A 22,911-nucleotide genomic window follows, 5' to 3' on the forward strand; every position below is an offset into this window, starting at 1 on the left:
TCTCTGGGACTGCTTCATTACTTGCTTTGCTTTCTGGGTGCAGAAGGACACTGCTGGAAGTTGCTTCATTCATTTGTTCTTTTTCACTTCAAATGCTTGTCTTTACCTTGTTCTGTTTGTGCTTTGATGGGGATTTCTTTAGGAATGGTCGTCCAGCGATTGTTGGATGCTCAGTTAAAGAAAGAGTTGTCTACAGTTTGGCCCAACCTCTCCCAAAAGAGCATGGATCTGTTGGTGACGCCACACAAGCGTAAGTGGCATCTTATAATAATAATGAATTTAACTTGTAACGCACTTTCCATTCAATGAATCTCAAAGTGCTACACTTAGATCATTATTCATCCATACACATTCTCACTGGTAAGCTACAATTTGTAGCCACAGCTGCCCTGGGGCAGACTGACAGAAGCGTGGCTGCCATTCCGCGCCAAACGGCCCCTCCGACCACCACCAAACATTCACACGGGGCAAGGTGGGTAAGGTGTCTTGCCCAAGGACATTACGACAGCAAACTGGGACAGAGCGGGATTCGAACCGCCGACCTTCGGATCATTGGACGACCCGCTCTACCACCTGAGCTACTGCCGCCCCATCTTTTCAACTTCCTGCTCAAGTTCTTTCACCACCTTAATAGCGGTGGCATTTTTACATGGTTTTTATTTTGTTTTCCATATTTAAAGACTCATACAGTAGATAACGTCACTGAATTCATTTTTTGATCTTTGAAAAGATGCTCATTATTATAACAAATACATAAAATCTGGCGTCTAGGCCTCATCACTCCCCTCTGATAATAGCTTCTCTTAGATATTGGGAGTTATATTTACTTTAACTCCCCTGTTCGACTTCATTGGGAGTTAGTTTGAGGTTGTTCATTGGGAGTTGTTCGTTGGTTGGCAAGGCGGAAATTAGCATAATTCCCTCCATAAATAAATGAACTAGAGGGTGTCATTGGAATGAAGCATGCAGTGTGAAGCACAATTGGAAATTAGCACCTTTCACCCACAGATTGTGGAGTTATTTTGTAAGGTGGCCTTTCTGTTGACTAAACCTATCAACTATCAACTACTAGCTACATAAAACAAATATTGAATTGAATTAAATAATACCCAAGCAAGGTTTGACATTCCTCAATGGAGATTACTTTCCAGTAGATTACTGCGTCTTACATACATGCATTACTGCATGTACAGTACGTGCAACAGCGAGGACTCCTGTGACTGGGTGCTGCACGACGAGACGAGCCAGACTGCGATTTCATGACCGGTGTAATGTGGTCCAGTTTCCTGGTGTAATGTGGTCCAGTTTCCTGGTGTAATGTGGTCCAGTTTCCTGGTGTAATGTGGTCCAGTTTCCTGGTGTAATATGGTCCAGTTTCCTGGTGTAATATGGTCCAGTTTCCTGGTGTAATGTGGTCCAGTTTCCTGGTGTAATACGGTCCAGTTTCCTGGTGTAATGTGGTCCAGTTTCCTGGTGTAATGTGGTCCAGTTTCCTGGTGTAATGTGGTCCAGTTTCCTGGTGTAATATGGTCCAGTTTCCTGGTGTAATGTGGTCCAGTTTCCTGGTGTAATATGGTCCAGTTTCCTGGTGTAATGTGGTCCAGTTTCCTGGTGTAATGTGGTCCAGTTTCCTGGTGTAATATGGTCCAGTTTCCTGGTGTAATGTGGTCCAGTTTCCTGGTGTAATGTGGTCCAGTTTCCTGGTGTAATGTGGTCCAGTTTCCTGGTGTAATGTGGTCCAGTTTCCTGGTGTAATATGGTCCAGTTTCCTGGTGTAATATGGTCCAGTTTCCTGGTGTAATGTGGTCCAGTTTCCTGGTGTAATACGGTCCAGTTTCCTGGTGTAATGTGGTCCAGTTTCCTGGTGTAATGTGGTCCAGTTTCCTGGTGTAATGTGGTCCAGTTTCCTGGTGTAATATGGTCCAGTTTCCTGGTGTAATGTGGTCCAGTTTCCTGGTGTAATATGGTCCAGTTTCCTGGTGTAATGTGGTCCAGTTTCCTGGTGTAATATGGTCCAGTTTCCTGGTGTAATGTGGTCCAGTTTCCTGGTGTAATGTGGTCCAGTTTCCTGGTGTAATATGGTCCAGTTTCCTGGTGTAATATGGTCCAGTTTCCTGGTGTAATATGGTCCAGTTTCCTGGTGTAATGTGGTCCAGTTTCCTGGTGTAATACGGTCCAGTTTCCTGGTGTAATGTGGTCCAGTTTCCTGGTGTAATGTGGTCCAGTTTCCTGGTGTAATGTGGTCCAGTTTCCTGGTGTAATATGGTCCAGTTTCCTGGTGTAATGTGGTCCAGTTTCCTGGTGTAATGTGGTCCAGTTTCCTGGTGTAATGTGGTCCAGTTTCCTGGTGTAATATGGTCCAGTTTCCTGGTGTAATGTGGTCCAGTTTCCTGGTGTAATATGGTCCAGTTTCCTGGTGTAATATGGTCCAGTTTCCTGGTGTAATGTGGTCCAGTTTCCTGGTGTAATATGGTCCAGTTTCCTGGTGTAATGTGGTCCAGTTTCCTGGTGTAATATGGTCCAGTTTCCTGGTGTAATGTGGTCCAGTTTCCTGGTGTAATGTGGTCCAGTTTCCTGGTGTAATACGGTCCAGTTTCCTGGTGTAATGTGGTCCAGTTTCCTGGTGTAATGTGGTCCAGTTTCCTGGTGTAATATGGTCCAGTTTCCTGGTGTAATATGGTCCAGATTCCTGGTGTAATATGGTCCAGTTTCCTGGTGTAATGTGGTCCAGTTTCCTGGTGTAATACGGTCCAGTTTCCTGGTGTAATATGGTCCAGTTTCCTGGTGTAATATGGTCCAGTTTCCTGGTGTAATATGGTCCAGTTTCCTGGTGTAATGTGGTCCAGTTTCCTGGTGTAATATGGTCCAGTTTCCTGGTGTAATATGGTCCAGTTTCCTGGTGTAATGTGGTCCAGTTTCCTGGTGTAATATGGTCCAGTTTCCTGGTGTAATGTGGTCCAGTTTCCTGGTGTAATATGGTCCAGTTTCCTGGTGTAATGTGGTCCAGTTTCCTGGTGTAATATGGTCCAGTTTCCTGGTGTAATGTGGTCCAGTTTCCTGGTGTAATACGGTCCAGTTTCCTGGTGTAATATGGTCCAGTTTCCTGGTGTAATATGGTCCAGTTTCCTGGTGTAATATGGTCCAGTTTCCTGGTGTAATATGGTCCAGTTTCCTGGTGTAATGTGGTCCAGTTTCCTGGTGTAATGTGGTCCAGTTTCCTGGTGTAATATGGTCCAGTTTCCTGGTGTAATGTGGTCCAGTTTCCTGGTGTAATGTGGTCCAGTTTCCTGGTGTAATGTGGTCCAGTTTCCTGGTGTAATATGGTCCAGTTTCCTGGTGTAATGTGGTCCAGTTTCCTGGTGTAATACGGTCCAGTTTCCTGGTGTAATATGGTCCAGTTTCCTGGTGTAATATGGTCCAGTTTCCTGGTGTAATATGGTCCAGTTTCCAGGTGTAATATGGTCCAGTTTCCAGGTGTAATGTGGTCCAGTTTCCTGGTGTAATGTGGTCCAGTTTCCTGGTGTAATGTGGTCCAGTTTCCTGGTGTAATATGGTCCAGTTTCCTGGTGTAATGTGGTCCAGTTTCCTGGTGTAATATGGTCCAGTTTCCAGGTGTAATATGGTCCAGTTTCCTGGTGTAATGTGGTCCAGTTTCCTGGTGTAATGTGGTCCAGTTTCCTGGTGTAATGTGGTCCAGTTTCCTGGTGTAATATGGTCCAGTTTCCTGGTGTAATGTGGTCCAGTTTCCTGGTGTAATATGGTCCAGTTTCCTGGTGTAATGTGGTCCAGTTTCCTGGTGTAATGTGGTCCAGTTTCCTGGTGTAATATGGTCCAGTTTCCTGGTGTAATATGGTCCAGTTTCCTGGTGTAATATGGTCCAGTTTCCTGGTGTAATGTGGCCCAGTTTCCTGGTGTAATACAGTCCAGTTTCCTGGTGTAATATGGTCCAGTTTCCTGGTGTATTGCGGTCCAGTTTCCTGGTGTAATATGGTCCAGTTTCCTGGTGTAATATGGTCCAGTTTCCTGGTGTAATACGGTCCAGTTTCCTGGTGTAATACGGTCCAGTTTCCTGGTGTAATATGGTCCAGTTTCCTGGTGTAATGTGGTCCAGTTTCCTGGTGTAATGTGGTCCAGTTTCCTGGTGTAATGTGGTCCAGTTTCCTGGTGTAATACGGTCCAGTTTCCTGGTGTAATATGGTCCAGTTTCCTGGTGTAATATGGTCCAGTTTCCTGGTGTAATATGGTCCAGTTTCCTGGTGTAATATGGTCCAGTTTCCTGGTGTAATATGGTCCAGTTTCCTGGTGTAATGTGGTCCAGTTTCCTGGTGTAATATGGTCCAGTTTCCTGGTGTAATACGGTCCAGTTTCCTGGTGTAATGTGGTCCAGTTTCCTGGTGTAATACGGTCCAGTTTCCTGGTGTAATATGGTCCAGTTTCCTGGTGTAATGTGGTCCAGTTTCCTGGTGTAATGTGGTCCAGTTTCCTGGTGTAATATGGTCCAGTTTCCTGGTGTAATGTGGTCCAGTTTCCTGGTGTAATATGGTCCAGTTTCCTGGTGTAATATGTTCCAGTTTCCTGGTATAATATGGTCCAGTTTCCTGGTGTAATATGGTCCAGTTTCCTGGTGTAATGTGGTCCAGTTTCCTGGTGTAATATGGTCCAGTTTCCTGGTGTAATATGGTCCAGTTTCCTGGTGTAATATGGTCCAGTTTCCTGGTGTAATGTGGTCCGGTTTCCTGGTGTAATATGGTCCAGTTTCCTGGTGTAATGTGGTCCAGTTTCCTGGTGTAATATGGTCCAGTTTCCTGGTGTAAAATGGTCCAGTTTCCTGGTGTAATGTGGTCCAGTTTCCTGGTGTAATGTGGTCCAGTTTCCTGGTGTAATGTGGTCCAGTTTCCTGGTGTAATGTGGTCCAGTTTCCTGGTGTAATGTGGTCCAGTTTCCTGGTGTAATGTGGTCCAGTTTCCTGGTGTAATGTGGTCCAGTTTCCTGGTGTAATATGGTCCAGTTTCCTGGTGTAATATGGTCCAGTTTCCTGGTGTAATATGGTCCAGTTTCCTGGTGTAATGTGGTCCAGTTTCCTGGTGTAATGTGGTCCAGTTTCCTGGTGTAATATGGTCCAGTTTCCTGGTGTAATATGGTCCAGTTTCCTGGTGTAATGTGGTCCAGTTTCCTGGTGTAATGTGGTCCAGTTTCCTGGTGTAATATGGTCCAGTTTCCTGGTGTAATATGGTCCAGTTTCCTGGTGTAATATGGTCCAGTTTCCTGGTGTAATGTGGTCCAGTTTCCTGGTGTAATATGGTCCAGTTTCCTGGTGTAATATGGTCCAGTTTCCTGGTGTAATATGGTCCAGTTTCCTGGTGTATTATGGTCCAGTTTCCTGGTGTAATATGGTCCAGTTTCCTGGTGTAATATGGTCCAGTTTCCTGGTGTAATATGGTCCAGTTTCCTGGTGTATTATGGTCCAGTTTCCTGGTGTAATATGGTCCAGTTTCCTGGTGTAATATGGTCCAGTTTCCTGGTGTAATGTGGTCCAGTTTCCTGGTGTAATGTGGTCCAGTTTCCTGGTGTAATATGGTCCAGTTTCCTGGTGTAATATGGTCCAGTTTCCTGGTGTAATGTGGTCCAGTTTCCTGGTGTAATGTGGTCCAGTTTCCTGGTGTAATATGGTCCAGTTTCCTGGTGTAATATGGTCCAGTTTCCTGGTGTAATATGGTCCAGTTTCCTGGTGTAATATGGTCCAGTTTCCTGGTGTAATATAGTCCAGTTTCCTGGTGTAATGTGGTCCAGTTTCCTGGTGTAATATGGTCCAGTTTCCTGGTGTAATATGGTCCAGTTTCCTGGTGTAATATGGTCCAGTTTCCTGGTGTAATATAGTCCAGTTTCCTGGTGTAATGTGGTCCAGTTTCCTGGTGTAATGTGGTCCAGTTTCCTGGTGTAATATGGTCCAGTTTCCTGGTGTAATATGGTCCAGTTTCCTGGTGTAATATAGTCCAGTTTCCTGGTGTAATGTGGTCCAGTTTCCTGGTGTAATATGGTCCAGTTTCCTGGTGTAATATGGTCCAGTTTCCTGGTGTAATATGGTCCAGTTTCCTGGTGTAATATGGTCCAGTTTCCTGGTGTAATGTGGTCCAGTTTCCTGGTGTAATGTGGTCCAGTTTCCTGGTGTATTATGGTCCAGTTTCCTGGTGTAATGTGGTCCAGTTTCCTGGTGTAATGTGGTCCAGTTTCCTGTTGTAATGTGGTCCAGTTTCCTGGTGTAATATGGTCCAGTTTCCTGGTGTAATATGGTCCAGTTTCCTGGTGTAATGTGGTCCAGTTTCCTGGTGTAATATGGTCCAGTTTCCTGGTGTAATGTGGTCCAGTTTCCTGGTGTAATGTGGTCCAGTTTCCTGGTGTAATATGGTCCAGTTTCCTGGTGTAATGTGGTCCAGTTTCCTGGTGTAATGTGGTCCAGTTTCCTGGTGTAATATGGTCCAGTTTCCTGGTGTAATGTGGTCCAGTTTCCTGGTGTAATATGGTCTAGTTTCCTGGTGTAATGTGGTCCAGTTTCCTGGTGTAATATGGTCCAGTTTCCTGGTGTAATGTGGTCCAGTTTCCTGGTGTAATATGGTCCAGTTTCCTGGTGTAATGTGGTCCAGTTTCCTGGTGTAATGTCGTCCAGTTTCCTGGTGTAATGTGGTCCAGTTTCCTGGTGTAATGTGGTCCAGTTTCCTGGTGTAATATGGTCCAGTTTCCTGGTGTAATGTGGTCCAGTTTCCTGGTGTAATATGGTCCAGTTTCCTGGTGTGATATGGTCCAGTTTCCTGGTGTAATATGGTCCAGTTTCCTGGTGTAATATGGTCCAGTTTCCTGGTGTAATGTGGTCCAGTTTCCTGGTGTAATGTGGTCCAGTTTCCTGGTGTAATGTGGTCCAGTTTCCTGGTGTAATATGGTCCAGTTTCCTGGTGTAATGTGGTCCAGTTTCCTGGTGTAATATGGTCCAGTTTCCTGGTGTAATATGGTCCAGTTTCCTGGTGTAATGTGGTCCAGTTTCCTGGTGTAATGTGGTCCAGTTTCCTGGTGTAATGTGGTCCAGTTTCCTGGTGTAATATGGTCCAGTTTCCTGGTGTAATGTGGTCCAGTTTCCTGGTGTTTGTAAGGACTCTGGCTCGTTCTGGATCAGCTGCAGCTGCCTGATTGATTTCTTGTTAAGGCCTGTAAAGATGCCATTGCAATAATCCAACCTACTGAAAATGAATGCATGAATACGTTTTTCCATGTCTTGTTTAGACAGAATCCCCTTAATTCTAGCAATGTTTTTCAGGTGGTAATAGGCTCAGGGAGCCTATTACCACCTGAGGGCAGAATGACGACCTTTGTTTCAGTTTTGAGGGTTTGCTTTTGATGGATTGATGATGTAATTTGTGTTGTGATTCTGTGAATTGGTCAATAAAGGGATTGTTAAAACCAAAACCTCTCCTCCTCACTCACATTCTCTCCTCTCATCCTCAGCCAATGAGTTGACGGTAGGAAAGGTTTACGCTGCGCTGATGATCTTCGACTATTACAAGCAGAATCGCGCGAGGAGGCTGCAGCTGCAGCAGCACAGCGGCTCCAACTCGCAGGTAAAACAGCCACAACCCTGGATGTCTGCACACGCATGCACGCACATGCAACGATGCACTATAGCGCACAAACACACCTGCAAACCTGCATGCATGTGCCATCATTCACTGCACTTGCAAACAGAGATACACACTTTGTCTGCCTGCATGATTTCACACATAGTAAGTGCTTTTGTATCAACTAGTTTTTGACTAGTGGAATTACAAAAGCCATTAATTCACTCCGAATGTATCACTCCATTTCAGAAGCAGGTGAATGGTTAAAGGCTCACCTTCCAGCCACACGTGAGCATGCATTTGTTTGCTGGTAGCTGGTTAAATGCACTGTCAAACAAAAGACAACAGAAGAGTTTCTTTACTGTAGCATTATTTCGCAAAAATGAAGGCAAAAAGGAAAAACCATTAAGCTGAAAAATGACTAAGAAAGAGCTGCTATGCAGCTGCTGGGAGCGTTTAGAGGGGTGAAGAGGGTCCAGGTCCTGCTCCTCATCACCCGTGTGTGTACCTTCACAAAAGACAGCAGTGGTCTTAGAGAAGAAAATTCTGCAGCACTTCAATCTCAAAAGAGTTAGAAAACCATTTTCCAATCAGTCTGGTGTCCACCATTCTACAAACCGGATTCGGGTTGAAGTTGGGAAATTGCGTAAAATGTAAATAAAAACAAAATACAACGATTTGAAAATCCTTCTCAACCTATATTCAATTGAATACACTACAAAGACGACATATTTAATATTTTGTGGTCTGATGAGTCCACGTTTCAAATAGTTTTTGGAAACACTGGACGTCGTGTCCTCCGGACCAAAGAGGAAGCGGAACCATCCGGACTGTTATCAACGCAGAGTTCCAAAGCAGCATCTGTGATGGTTTGGGGGGGCATTAGTTCCCACGGCATGGGGGACTTACATTTCTGTGAAGGAACATAAATGCTGAAAAGTACATACAGATTTTGGAGCAACATGTGCTGCCATCCAAGCCACGTCTTTTTCATAGACGCCGCTGCTTATTTCAGCAAGACAATGCCAAGCCACATTCTGCACGTGTTACAACAGCGTGGCTTGAAAGTAAAAGAGTCCAGTTCTCCCCTGGCCCGCTTGCAGTCCAGACCTGTCTCCCACTGAAAATGTGTCGCGCATTATGAAGTGTAAAATACGACAGAGAAGACCCCGGACTGTTGAACAACTGAAGCGGTTCATCAAGCAAGAATAGGAAAGAATTCTACATGAGAAGCTAAGAGAATTAGTCTCCTCTCTTCCAAAACATTTTTTTTTTTTTTTTTGGGCTCTAGTGGCCCTTTATTCAAGCTGCAGATATGAAAGGGGTAGAGAGAGATCGGGGATGACATGCAGCAAAGGTGCGCAGGCCAGGATTCGAACCTGCGACCGCTGCAGGAGGACTGTAGCCTCAGTATATGAGCCGCTGCTTAACCCACTGCGCCACCGAGCGGCCCTTCCAAAACATTTATTGAGTGTTATTAAAAGGAAAGGTGATGTAACAAAGTGGTAAACATGCCCTTTCCCAACTTCTACTGCACATGATGCAGCCATGAAATTCTAAGTTAATTATTATTTGAAAAATGAAAAAAAAGTGGCAGAAATACTGAGTGTCAGCGTAAACTTTCAGTTTGAGCAACTGGAAAACATCTAAAATGGGAAAGAGCTGTTGTGCGATCGACTGTACTCATACATTTAGCAAGAAATCTGAGTTATCGTTTTACAGACTGATGAAAAATAACCTTAATAGAGACAAATGGATCGCTGCAATTCACAGAAACAACTGGATTCCAGGCACCAAACGTAGATTTGTGGTTCCCATTTTGTATCAGGTAATGTTGTATTTTTGGGTAGCTAACGTTAAACGGTCATATCATAAAGTTCGGTGTCCTCATCACTTTAATTTCTACAACAAATCCTGCCTTGAAGTCGGACCAAGTGTCAAGACTTTTGTAAGCCTTCAAGCTTTGCTTCGTGTATTTCCCCGGCGTAGAAATTAAGTACATATAAATATCAGGAGACTGGATTCATGTCCAAATATTAATGTCCATGGACCACTGGTTCTTGTGGCTGTACCAAATATTAATGTCCATGGACCACTGGTTCTTGGTAACTGTACCAAATATTAATGTCCATGGACCACTGGTTCTTGGTAACTGTACCAAATATTAATGTCCATGGACCACTGGTTCTTGGGGTAACTGTACCAAATATTAATGTCCATGGACCACTGGTTCTTGGTAACTGTACCAAATATTAATGTCCATGGACCACTGGTTCTTGTGGCTGTACCAAATATTAATGTCCATGGACCACTGGTTCTTGGTAACTGTACCAAATATTAATGTCCATGGACCACTGGTTCTTGGTAACTGTACCAAATATTAATGTCCATGGACCACTGGTTCTTGGGGTAACTGTACCAAATATTAATGTCCATGGACCACTGGTTCTTGGTAACTGTACCAAATATTAATGTCCATGGACCACTGGTTCTTGGGGTAACTGTACCAAATATTAATGTCCATGGACCACTGGTTCTTGGTAACTGTACCAAATATTAATGTCCATGGACCACTGGTTCTTGGTAACTGTACCAAATATTAATGTCCATGGACCACTGGTTCTTGGTAACTGTACCAAATATTAATGTCCATGGACCATAAGGCTGTACACCAGCAAATCTACCCAATCACTGAAAGTATTAGGTCAGAATTCCTCAACAACCGAGTGAGAGACTGAGAAGGTGCCAGAGAAAACCTGCTGCTAAAGAGGATATACGAGGATATACAAGCCGCTGAAATATGGGGGGGCTAAGTATTGCCCATGTGGTTTTTGTTTGTTTGTTTTTAGGCCGCCTTCATTTTTATCAAATAAATGATGCTGTGAAAAAACTTAAATGTTGTTCGCCTGAAGTTGTATTTGCCCGACATAGACACATTGTTATCAATTTATATTTTTAATCGTTGTGCTGTCTTCGGGTCAAGGAAGGAGGAAGAGAAGAAGGGAGGAAAGAAGGAAGGAAGGAAGAATGAAAAGAAAAAAGAAAGAAGGAAGGAAGGGAGAAAATAAGGAAGGGATGATTGGAGAAAAGGAAGGAAGGAAGGAAGGAAGGAAGGAAGGAAGGAAGGAAGGAAGGAAGGAAGGAAGGAAGGAAGGAAGGAAGGAAGGAAGGAAGGAAGGAAAGAAGGAAAGAAGGAAAGAAGGGATGAAATAAGAAAGGAAGGGAAAAAGAAGGAAGGAAGGGAGGAAAGAAGGAAGGAAGGGAGAAAATAAGGAAGGAAAGAAGGAAGGAAGGAAAGAAGGAAAGAAGGGATGAAATAAGAAAGGAAGGGAAAAAGAAGGAAGGAAGGGAGGAAAGAAGGAAGGAAGGGAGAAAAGAAGGAAGGAAAGAAGAAAGGAAAGAAGGAATTGAGAAAAGAAGGAAGGAAGGAAGGAAGGAAGGAAGGAAGGAAGGAAGGAAGGAAGGAAGGAAGGAAGGAAGGAAGGAAGGAAGGAAGGAAGGAAGGGAAAAAAGAAGGAAGGAAGGGAACAAAGAAGGAAGGAAGGGAGAAAAGAAGGAAGGAGAGAGCAGGAGGAAAGGAGGGAAGGAAGGAAGGAAGGAAGGAAGGAAGGAAGGAAGGAAGGAAGGAAGGAAGGAAGGAAGGAAGGAAGGAAGGAAGGAAGGAAGGAAGGAAGGAAGGAAGGAAGGAAGGAAGGAAGGAAGGAAGGAAGGAAGGAAGGAAGGAAGGAAGGAAGGACGGACGGACGGACGGACGGACGGACGGACAGGAGAATTAGGTCATTTTGACCCAAAGACAGTACCAGGGTTAAAGTCACGTTTATACTCAAACACCGGATGGATAAAGGGTGCAGAGTTCTGCGTATGGTTGTAAGTGCGTATTTGTCTCTACATCCACACACTCCCCCACACACAGTGACAGATGTAAGACACAAAAGCATGACTGCAAGAGAATATTCTGCTCCTAGCGTCCACGTGCGGGCAGTACCGTGCCGCGGTGAGACCTGGGTCCAACAATATTCCGCCTGCTGCCTCTGAATGTGTTCAGCATGTTGCCATCCGTCTCTCCTCTACAGTGCAAGGTGGGCGCTCTGTTTAAGCCCTTGCTGCCTCTGACTCACATGCAGGAGAGCAACATGATAAACAGTGAGGTTCCTCCCAGCATGCCTCAGCTCCAGAACAAACCCAATTCCAAACCCCATCCACTGACCAGTCCCAGCTCCAACTCTCTCAACAACAAAGGCACACCGTAAGTTCAGCTCCTACACAACCACTTCAAGGCTGATATGATCTTTTCCACGTCCTTTTTCATCCACATTACAATATAATTCTCCATTCCTACTGGATTAACATTACCTGGGGACCAGCGGGAAATTACAATGATTACGGAAGGACGTCTGTGAATTCTTTAATCCAGTGTGAATGCAACATGTCTGGGATTTGTAAAGCAGAAATTGAACCATAAACTACCTGTTTTATTAATTTTATTAACTAAGCAGCAACACTTTTTTTGTTTATCTGTCTCTGTGCTGCTGAAAAGTCAGCTGGAGCCGTGAGCAGCTATGAAGAGACAGAGCTCCTGGTAGATCTGGTCGTTCCTTATCTCCGTCTAGATCCCTTTTTAATTCTCTCCTCAGCACCAGGTTTATGAACATCTGACCCTCAGAGTTGGATCATGAAACAGACTTCTGCTGCCAATCCTGGTTGAATAAAATGAACCAGAATCCGTCAGTCTCTTTCTCTGATTTCCTCCTCCTGACTCAGACGTCTGACTCCAACCCCCCGACCAATCGGTGGCCTGTAGTGTGATGATGTCAGATACAGCCGACTCAGCAGCTTAGAACCTAGGCAGAATAGAAAACAGAAAAAGTATCTACTCGCCTCCACCCGCCTCTACCCCTAGTGGAAGAGCGCAAAACCGGGGCGAAGCGAGTCGAGTCGCGCTGAGTAGGTACTAGTATAAAAGTGCCATTAGTGGTCCCATTTGGCTTCATTGATAGGTGTACCTTAGCGTTATGTGCTTAGAAATTAAAGTTTATGCCATGCTGACAAATAGTAGCCACCGGAAGCTCATGAAAGTAATAACAACAGTACAGGCCACGGCCAACTCTGATGGTTGTGTACATTTTATTTGTAAGACAGCAAAACAATGTGAGATTTTTGTACTTTTGTACTTTTTTCTACTTTCCCTTGGCCTGACCTTGGCCTGCTTCAGTCAGAGTCCATGAGTGTCCTTTTGTACATCCGTGGGATGGTTTAACCTACATGCCTTACACCATCAGAGCCAGTTACTTAAAAAAAAATCAGACCAAACAGTTACTGCAACATGTACTTTCCCTTTCTGGATCAATAAAGTATGATTGGATTATCCTGCTCAAGTCTTTGGGCACAAACACTATAATCTCTTATCGTTTCATGTCTCTATAATCGTATGTTGAAAGGACTGTAACCAGTCTGGAGGCTCATATATCAATTCAGGTGATAGAAAATGTTTTTGCTTTCTATGATTCCATATATTTTCTCAAATTAAATGGTTTTATCATCACATTAATGTTCCCTTATTGTTTCTTACGTTAAGTTTTGCTCCCTAGAATTAACCGTGACTACTGTGAAACGCAGGTCCAGTTATGATCACAGGATCAGGTCGTCATCGTCCTGGGGGATGGAAAAGCACAAGGAAGTGGACCGTGATAAAATGAAGAAAACCTTGTCTGGGGGGCCGTCAGAGGACACTCCCAACACCACCGTCATTCAGGTACTTAGACCATGCATGCAAGACTGCTGCTCTCTGTGCAGCATATGATGGGGGCCCGTGGGAGTTAGGGATGCACCGATCAAACTTTTCAGTCTCGTTATCCAAACCAATGCCTGGGGTTAGCGTACCGGTCAATACGAGATACCAATCCTAATAACTAACACCTCTCTCACCATCCTGTAATTTGCCAGGTTTACTGTCGCTTGATATTTTCTCCAGTTGTAAGCTCTGGAAAAAAGTGTCTGCTAAGTGTAATGTCATGTGAACGGTCCAAAACCAGTGCTGAGTTAATGAGTTAATGAGCCGCATGCCTCTGTGTGCAGGACATTTCTATCCAAACAATCATTTCAAACACCAAGTGTAACAAAATAACAAAGATAGAAATGTAAAAAACATGTATTAAATGGCCCTGCGATGGACTGGTGACCTGTCCAGGGTGAACTCCTGCCTCTCACCTGAAATGAGCTGGGATAGACTCCAGCAGACCCCCGTGACCCTGCAAAGGATAAAAGCAGGTATAGAAAATGGATGGATGGATGGATGGATGGATGGATGGATGGATGGATGGATGGATGGATGGATGGATGGATGGATGGATGGATGGATGGATGGATGGATGGATGGATGGATGGATGGATGGATGGATGGATGTATTAAATGTCCCTAAAAATATACTCTGTACCAGCAAATCAAAGAGAGATCACTTTTTCATAGATTAAACAAAATATAGGTCATTGTCAATATTGGAACCAGTGTCTTCAGATCAGATTGGGGTTTCTTGTGAACTGTGGGGATTTTATCTTTACTTCAGGGGGGATTTGGGACTTTTGCAGGTACAAGCAAGTGCAAGAGACTAGTTCTCACCATTTTCATTCTGGCACCCTGGGAGGAGTTTAAGAGTCTTGGTCAGGAGCCAACAGTGGTTCACATCTGTTGAGTTTCAGCTTCACTGTTTAGGTCCAATTATTACGGAATCCTCCTCATTTCACAAGCATGCGGCGCGCAGATTTAAAATACTCGACGAGGCGACGACTTCAAACTACATTACCCACAATGCAGTGCACACTAGCATAACAACGGGCACCAGCTCCATGGCAACGGTGGGCCGAGCCCGGTGCATCTTTACATGACCAGTGAAGAGAGAGACGTTGCAGACGCAGCGGCAGAGTTTTTGAGTTGGGAGTCACTTCAGATACGTTAATGAATGTTATCAAGTTTGTTTGACAAATGATTAACATACTTTTCATAATATCGCCCGATAGCATTTTCTCGCCTCTGCTGAGCAGGTAAAGAACATGCAAAGAATGATGCTTAGCGTGTGTTCATGCATACAGGAGTCAGTGGAAATGAGGAAAATGGAGACCAGCATCAGCAGCTCCATCACCATCCCTGACTCAGGACTGGAGAGTCAGAGCAGAGCGGCCTCCATGCCTCGACTCAGTGCTGAGACCCAGGTAGCACATCACTGTCATCATGTTATCATCACTCCATCATCTGTACTCACTTATTCAGGGTCACACCATCTTTATACTATATTTATTACTATACACTGATTCCCATTGTCTTTTTTGCAAAAGGCTTTTTTTCCCCCCTTCACATTTTAGTTTTAGTTTAGACACGTGCACATATCATTGTGGTATTACTGGAGCGTTACTGTAGTGTTACTGTAGTGTTACTGCAGTGTTACTGAGGAGTTACTGCAGCGTTACTGGAGAGTTACTGTAGCGTTACTGGAGAGTTACTGCAGTGTGACTGGAGCGTTACTGGAGTGTTACTGAGGAGTTACTGCAGCGTTACTGGAGAGTTACTGTAGCGTTACTGCAGCGTTACTGGAGTGTTACTGAAGAGTTACTGCAGTGTTACTGGAGAGTTACTGCAGTGTTACTGGAGAGTTACTGAAGAGTTACTGCAGCGTTACTGGAGTGTTACTGAAGAGTTACTGCAGTGTTCCTGAAGAGTAACTGCAGTGTTACTGGAGAGTTACTGCAGTGTTACTGGAGAGTTACTGAGGAGTTACTGGAGAGTTACTGAGGAGTTACTGCAGTGTTACTGGAGAGTTACTGCAGTGTTACTGGAGAGTTACTGAAGAGTCACTGCAGCGTTACTGAAGAGTCACTGCAGCGTTACTGGAGAGTTACTGCAGTGTTACTGGAGAGTTACTGCAGTGTTACTGGAGAGTTACTGCAGTGTTACTGCAGCGTTACTGGAGTGTTACTGGAGAGTTACTGCAGTGTTACTGGAGAGTTACTGCAGCGTTACTGGAGTGTTACTGAAGAGTTACTGCAGCGTTACTGGATAGTTACTGAAGAGTCACTGCAGCGTTACTGGAGAGTTACTGCAGTGTTACTGGAGAGTTACTGAAGAGTCACTGCAGCGTTACTGGAGAGTTACTGCAGCGTTACTGCAGCGTTACTGGAGTGTTACTGAAGAGTTACTGCAGTGTTACTGGAGAGTTACTGCAGTGTTACTGGAGAGTTACTGAAGAGTTACTGCAGTGTTACTGGAGAGTTACTGCAGCGTTACTGCAGCGTTACTGGAGTGTTACTGGAGAGTTACTGCAGTGTTACTGGAGAGTTACTGCAGTGTTACTGGAGAGTTACTGAAGAGTTACTGCAGTGTTACTGGAGAGTTACTGCAGCGTTACTGGAGAGTTACTGCAGCGTTACTGGAGTGTTACTGAAGAGTTACTGCAGTGTTACTGGAGAGTTACTGCAGTGTTACTGGAGAGTTACTGCAGCGTTACTGGAGTGTTACTGAAGAGTTACTGCAGTGTTACTGGAGAGTTACTGCAGCGTTACTGGAGAGTTACTGCAGTGTTACTGGAGAGTTACTGCAGCATTACTGGAGAGTTACTGCAGCGTTACTGGAGAGTTACTGCAGCATTACTGGAGAGTTACTGCAGCATTACTGCAGCGTTACTGGAGTGGTACTGAAGAGTTACTGCAGTGTTACTGGAGAGTTACTGCAGTGTTACTGCAGCGTTACTGGAGTGGTACTGAAGAGTTACTGCAGTGTTACTGGAGTTACTGCAGCATTACTGGAGAGTTACTGCAGCGTTACTGCAGCGTTACTGGAGCGTTACTGCAGCGTTACTGGGGCATTACTGGACCGTTACTGTTCCCACTGATCTCAGCTCAGATTCTCCGACTGCTACACCCTGCGTTGGAAAGCATCCTAGCTGATAAGTTTCATTTTCTCCCAAGCACAGTGTCCACTCCCAAAGTAAGACATCTTTGAGCGGTCTTTTCTGTAGAGATACGTGATACAAATACAGTTTACAGAGATTTAATGTGAAACATCTCAAGAAGAGAGACCCAAACATGAGATAAAAGCAGACATCTGTTTTTTATGACAAGACAAAGGAAACGATTGCCAGTTAGCTCTCAGCAGTATTCTTTTCTGCCTCATGAGCAGATATATTTATTGCAGAAGTTACTACAATATCTAAGTCCTAGAAGTCCTAGTTACAGAGCTCAATAAACAAACACATCACGTATGATGTGCGTTAGATGGAAAATGGATTAGAAGCTTAAAAATAAACATACTACATGACTCATGTAGATATAGCTGAACACAGTAGCTTTCTCTTGGATCAGGAAGGAAGGCTCATTTTTCACTCTGTCCAGCCTGAAATTATTCTTTAAATGAATGGAGATCCGTAGAAATATGAGAAGAGCCTAATTTCCTGAGTAATGGTGGTCGATTCCATGTATGTTGATCTAAGAATACATTATACAAGAGCCTGTAAAACCTTTCCGTTAAACCCCATTTATAATGGGAAATAAAAACCGTTAAGATCCCGTCTGCTTTTCAAGGTCCTTCTTTGTGCTGCAGTTACATGAGAAACACGTTTATCAGTCAGTCGGATATGTACTTTAGTATATTTTTCGGACTCGGGGTTGAAGGAAAATGTATGTGAAGCACTGAGTGCACCATACAATAATTCTGTCTCATCACTGGTGGAAAAAAGGCAATAAAACTTTCACAGTTTTGAGTTTATGTCACGATGGTGGATTTTTCACAGTTTTGGTAGTGAGGTTCCTGTTTTATTTTGAACCCCATGTCCTTGTGTTTAAATTTTGTCTTGACTTCCCTTGACCTGCTCTGATCGTTTCCCCCTGTGTCTCGTCAAGCCTTGTGTGTATCTTGTCTTATGTATCCCTTGCTCCCAGCTGGTCCGTGCTGTTGTTCCCCTCCATGTGTCAGGTCAGGTTCTTTGGATCAGGTCATGTTTAGGCTCTTGTGTTTTTGGTTATTCCTGCTCAGCAGCATTTTAACTTAAAATAAAATGCTTGCTCCCCTGCATCTGGGTCCAACTCAGCCACCACTAGGGTTGCCACCTTTCAGAAATAGAAATAAGGGACACCTCGATTTCAACAGCGCAGGCGCCAAAAAAAGGGAACATCCCCAAAACTTATAAAATGCATAGAAATGTATTTATTTTATATTAAAAACTAAACGCTTTGATTTACAGTTTAAATTGCTTTAATAGCATTGAACTTACATGACTGTACAGACAGCAAACCATATAGCAACTGAAATAGCCTATTCTATGTACGTCCACATCAGCCCAGATGTAGAATATAGATACAGGTGAAATATATGATGTAAAAGTTAGTTTATTTCAATAATTCAACTTAAAAGGAGAAACTAATACATGTATATTACAAAGTCTCATTACAGGCAAAGCAAGTTGTTATAATTTTGATGAGTGAATTGTTTATTGATTTCATAATATATTCAAATTTTTTGAGATTTTTTATTTGGGGTTTTCATAAACTGTGAGCCATAAACACCAAAATTATAACAAATAAAGGCTTGAAATATTTCACTTTGCATGTAGTGGGAAATTATATATTTGTTTCACCTTAAGTTGAATTTACTACAAATGAAGTTTTGCAATATATTCAAATTTTCCGACCTTCACCTGTATATTATGACATCAATAAATAAGAGCATAATATATGACATGTGACAAAAACACATCATTCAACTGTACATAACTGGTATTACAATATGCATAAATAACAGCTGATCAACATACTGTCAGTTGTGTTCAGTGTTGAATAACTACATCCAGAAAAGGCTACAACACTACAGAAAACCTTCCCATGGTCCAGAGGACAACAGAAAGGCCATGAGAAGTATCACGTGGGTCCTTATGCTTGTTTCTCTCGCTTCTCCTGCAGAACAAAAATATCATCAGATTAACTACTTATTCTGGAACAGCATTAACAACATCTCAAACTGATTACAATTGATTGATAACACTTTTGATGCTAATGTGAAAGTTAGGTTAAGACAGTATTTTGTTGCCATAATACCTTAAAGCATATCTGAAAATGTCTTTGCCCTTGGTGGCCACCAGTGGTGGGATCTGAACATGTAACTGAAGCTGCAGGAGCAGCAGTTCCCAGAGGGATGGATTCTGTGCTGGTTAGCCCTTCTGCCTCACAGCAAGAAGGTTCCTGGTTCGACTCCAGGGGCCGGCGTCCGGGGGTCTTGCGAGTGGAGTTTGCATGGTCTCCTCGTCCTTGTGTGGGTTTTCTTTTTTTTTTTTATATATTTTTATCCCGGATTTTTCCCCATTTTATCACCCAGTGCTCCTACCTAACAGTCCTGGGCACTGCCATCCTCTACCAACCCCGGGAGGGCCCTGCACTGAGCTCAGGTCTCCTCCTTAACCTGAGGAGTGAGCAGGCCGCATCTTTTCACCAGACAGGGTGGGGTTTCTCCGGCCGATCCTCCCCACCCCATCTGTTCCCCGGTTGGCCAGAGGGGGCAGTAGAGCCCAGGACTGTTGCATGTTTTTGTGAGGGTACCTCCCATTAGCTACCCAGGGGAACACGGGGAGAACATACAAACTCCACACAGAAAGATCCTTTCGCCAACCCCACCCAGGGTGTGGGCACTGAAGTCATGGGGGAACTAACACGCACTTCAGCGCCCACACGGTCCCCGGCGGGAATCGAACCCAGGACCTTCTGGCTGCACTACCTGCTGCGCCACCGTGCCCCCATTTGTGTGTGGGTTTTCTGCGGTGCTTCGGTTTCCTCCCACAGTCCAAAAACATGTATGTTAGCTTGGTTGATCAGTCTAAATCAGGGGTCGGCAACCCGCGGCTCTGGGATATCTGGATCAAACCAGCGACGCGCGGAGAGCATTCAAAACGAATGCTGCTTTGCGCAACTTTTCGCTCACCTTCCTTTAAATCTCGCTATCCCTGTACTTTCTACCGTCTACAAATGCAGAAATGTTCATATCCTTCATTACATTTATGAAGTGATTAGTCTCCTCCTGGTCTTGTGTTTCTCCGTGTTTATAAGAACTTCCTGGACTTAAAAGACCAGGATTCCTTGTGAACAGAGCATGAAAACAAATTCCTGTTCCGTTTGATGGGGATATTCCGTTTGGCGTTTACATGACCCAATATTCGGGTTTTAAAAGGAGTAACCCAGTGGTCATATTCAGGTTTTTAAAAACCGGAATATGAGTAAATTCGGGTTATTCAGGGGTTATTGGTGTTTACATGGTCGTGCAAATTTCGGGTTTTAAAAGGGTTATTGACTGCATGGAAATGCAGTCAGTGAGCAGCGTATTTGTCTTCTGAATGACTTGACTAGTTTTGAGATGTCTTTGTACCTGCACAGATTCAAGACCCCTGTACCAGACGTGGCAAAGCATCTCCAGAACATCTCCGAGTCTCCTCCATGTTGCACATTAGCTACTTTTGTTTTTTCAAAGTTTCGTTTTTACATCTGTGAAAATAGAGCTAAATAGAGTTTGCGTTATCCGCCTCTTGGGCTTGTCCTCCGTTGTCCTCTTGTGTCTATGTCCAGGGAGTTTGGCTTCAGTGCTGTGGAGCCTAAACTTGTGAATGAAATGTCCAACTGTAGTCACAAGAACATCAAGATGCTTGGTCTTCTAGCCTTTTTAACGTGATTGAACTTTCTTTCTGGTCTCGTCAAACAAACTCTTTTCTTTGCTTTCTCTGGTCCATGTTTAATGATTGACAGGTGCCCGTCATTCCTGTTACTGGCCATCTTTATTAGCTTATTTTATTATGTTTTAGGGGTGTGAGAATATGTGTCGCTGTAAAGTCTTGTGTTTTTCAAAATTTTGAATTACATTTTTTAACATATTTGTTGACATAATTGCAGCAGCACGAGTGCTGACAGGAATCAGCAGGAGAGACCACGTCTCTCCAGTGTTAGCGTCGCTCCATTGGCTACCCGTAAAATTCAGAATCCAATTTAAAATTTTATTACTTGTGTATAAAGCCCAAAACGGCTTAGCTCTGCATTATTTGCAAGACCTTATAGTGCCTTATGTTCCTGGCAGAGCTCTCCGTTCTCGGAGTGCAGGTTTACTCGTAGTTCCTGGATCACCACTGTAAACAGTTGGTGAAGAATTGCTTTTATCATCTCCGGAATATCGCTAAACTGAGGTCTATGATCTCAAAAACTGAAATTGAAATGATAATTCATGCCTTTGTGTCATCTCGCATTGATTATTGCAACTCTCTTTTTATGTGTTTTAACAAAAAGGCTGTAAATCGCCTTCAGACTGTGCAGAACGCGGCAGCAAGGATCGTAACTGGAACAAGGAAAAGGGATCATATCACCCCGATTTTATACTCTTTACATTGGCTACCAGTTAATTTTAGGATTCATTTTAAGATTTTAGTACTTACTTTTAGAGCCCTAAATAATCAAGCTCCCGTGTACATTGCTGAACTGCTGAGACCTTACTCTCCCTCACGTTCATTAAGGTCATCAGATCAAAAACTCTTGATGGTCCCCCGCACCCGTTTTAAAACGCGAGGTGACTGCTCTTTCCAGGCCAGTGCCCCTCGCCTCTGGAATGCACTTCCACTGACCTTACGCAGCATTGAGTCCACTGACAGTTTTAAGAGAGAACTTAAAACATATATCTTTAGACAGGCTTTCCCCTGATGATGATGTTTCCCTGGGCATCTTTGAAGTTACCTGTTGTTGTGCTATTGTGTGTTTTATATTCTACTGCATTTTATCCCTGATGTAAAGCACTTTGTGATTGTATCTACAAAAAGCGCTCTATAAATAAATTTTACTTACTTACTTACTTACTAGTTCCTAAAGTATCTAAATGTAGATTTGGAGGGCGGGCGTTCTGCTATTAGGCACCATTACTATGGAACCAACTTTCAATCTGGGTTAAGGAGGCTGACACCACCTCCACCTTTAAAACTAAACTTAAAACCTCTCTGTTTAGTAAAGCCTATAGTTAGTGTTTAGTAAACCTCTAGCTGGTGTTGGTAAATCTCTAGGTAGTGTAAACTCTAGTGTGTTAGAGTCAGTAGTCATAGTTGCAGCTATAGAACAAGATATAATAGTTAGTCTCAAATATAGCTTGGTGGTAGATATGCTGCTATAGGCTTATGCTGCAGGGGGGCACCGACATGATCCACTGGGCGGTGCCTCTCACCCTTCTTCTCCTCTCTTCTTCCCTTCCTCTCTTCTCCATTTCCATTTTTAATTATTATTTATTATTATAAATCTCATAGCCATCATTTTTGTCCATCGTTCCTGTAGTTTCTTGTGCTCGCCCCCTTTTTTCTCTTTTTGCATGTTTGAAATGTAGTTAAACCATTCCAGCAGGAGTGGGCCGGTCAGGTGCTACTGCTGCAGCAGCTCAGGGCGCGCAAACGTTTGTACCCCAGAGGTAACTCTGCGGTTGTATTTGGTTAATACTAGGGGTGTAACGATACACTAATCTCACGATACGGTATGATACACGATATCGAGGTCACGATAACGATACGATATTATAGCAGTATTTTTTTAACAACCTTAAATGAGGAACATAGGACTGGAAAAAATTGTCTTTTATTTGAAAGACACAAAATACAAAACAATACTGTATGTTTGCCCTATTGTTCCAGTTTGTAATGCTTTATAACTGTTTAAGTTTTAAAGAGAAAGCCAGGCCAACCATTTTCCACAAACTGAACTAAAAGTAAATGTCAGGTTTGCATTATGCATCTTCAGTTTCATACAAGTACAAATATTTAGCCACAAACTGAATAGTTTCTCTCATGTACGATTTGACTTTCAGAAATGTAATAACTAAAATTAAATAAATAAAGTGTAAGAGGAGATTTATTTTTGTTAAGAAGGTTATTTTGGTAATTCAGGGTTCATTATTTTATAAATATATTCTTTATATTCTGATGTAAATCAGGGACTATAATGACACTAGTCAGTTTATCTGTAGTGATTAGTCTGTTTTAGATTGGGCGTGATTGGGAGTGATACGCCACAGTACGGCACTAGGTGCTGTGTTGATGTTCTAAAATCCTACACTGTTGAGGGACATTAAAGTACACTGGAACTCAGCAGAAGTTGTCCCCGTGTTTATCCTACTCACAACCCCAAAAAGCTTTAATTTAATAAGGTAAGGCTTAACTCTACACCAGCCTTACATAAGTAAAAGTTCAGAGCTCAAAACGGGACTAGTTTCTTCTGAGCGGAGGAAGATTTGGGTCCGCAGGTAGAGGCGTGGTCGGATGTGCGT

The 22,911-nt window shown here is 43.4% G+C and overlaps 1 protein-coding gene across 1 annotated transcript in view; it reads left to right on the top strand.

The window, feature by feature from the left end:
* The window catches only part of LOC133450780 (voltage-dependent N-type calcium channel subunit alpha-1B-like), a 245,093-nt gene that overhangs the window by 213,346 nt on the left and 8,836 nt on the right, over positions 1-22,911 (top strand). The window contains 5 exon segments of the mRNA XM_061729657.1: positions 143-250; positions 7,495-7,607; positions 11,678-11,850; positions 13,221-13,356; positions 14,691-14,810. Coding sequence (XP_061585641.1) covers positions 143-250; positions 7,495-7,607; positions 11,678-11,850; positions 13,221-13,356; positions 14,691-14,810 — 650 coding nt within the window.

The sequence above is a fragment of the Cololabis saira genome, chromosome 9 (genome assembly GCF_033807715.1).
Source record: "Cololabis saira isolate AMF1-May2022 chromosome 9, fColSai1.1, whole genome shotgun sequence".
In the NCBI taxonomy this organism is placed as follows: domain Eukaryota; kingdom Metazoa; phylum Chordata; class Actinopteri; order Beloniformes; family Belonidae; genus Cololabis; species Cololabis saira.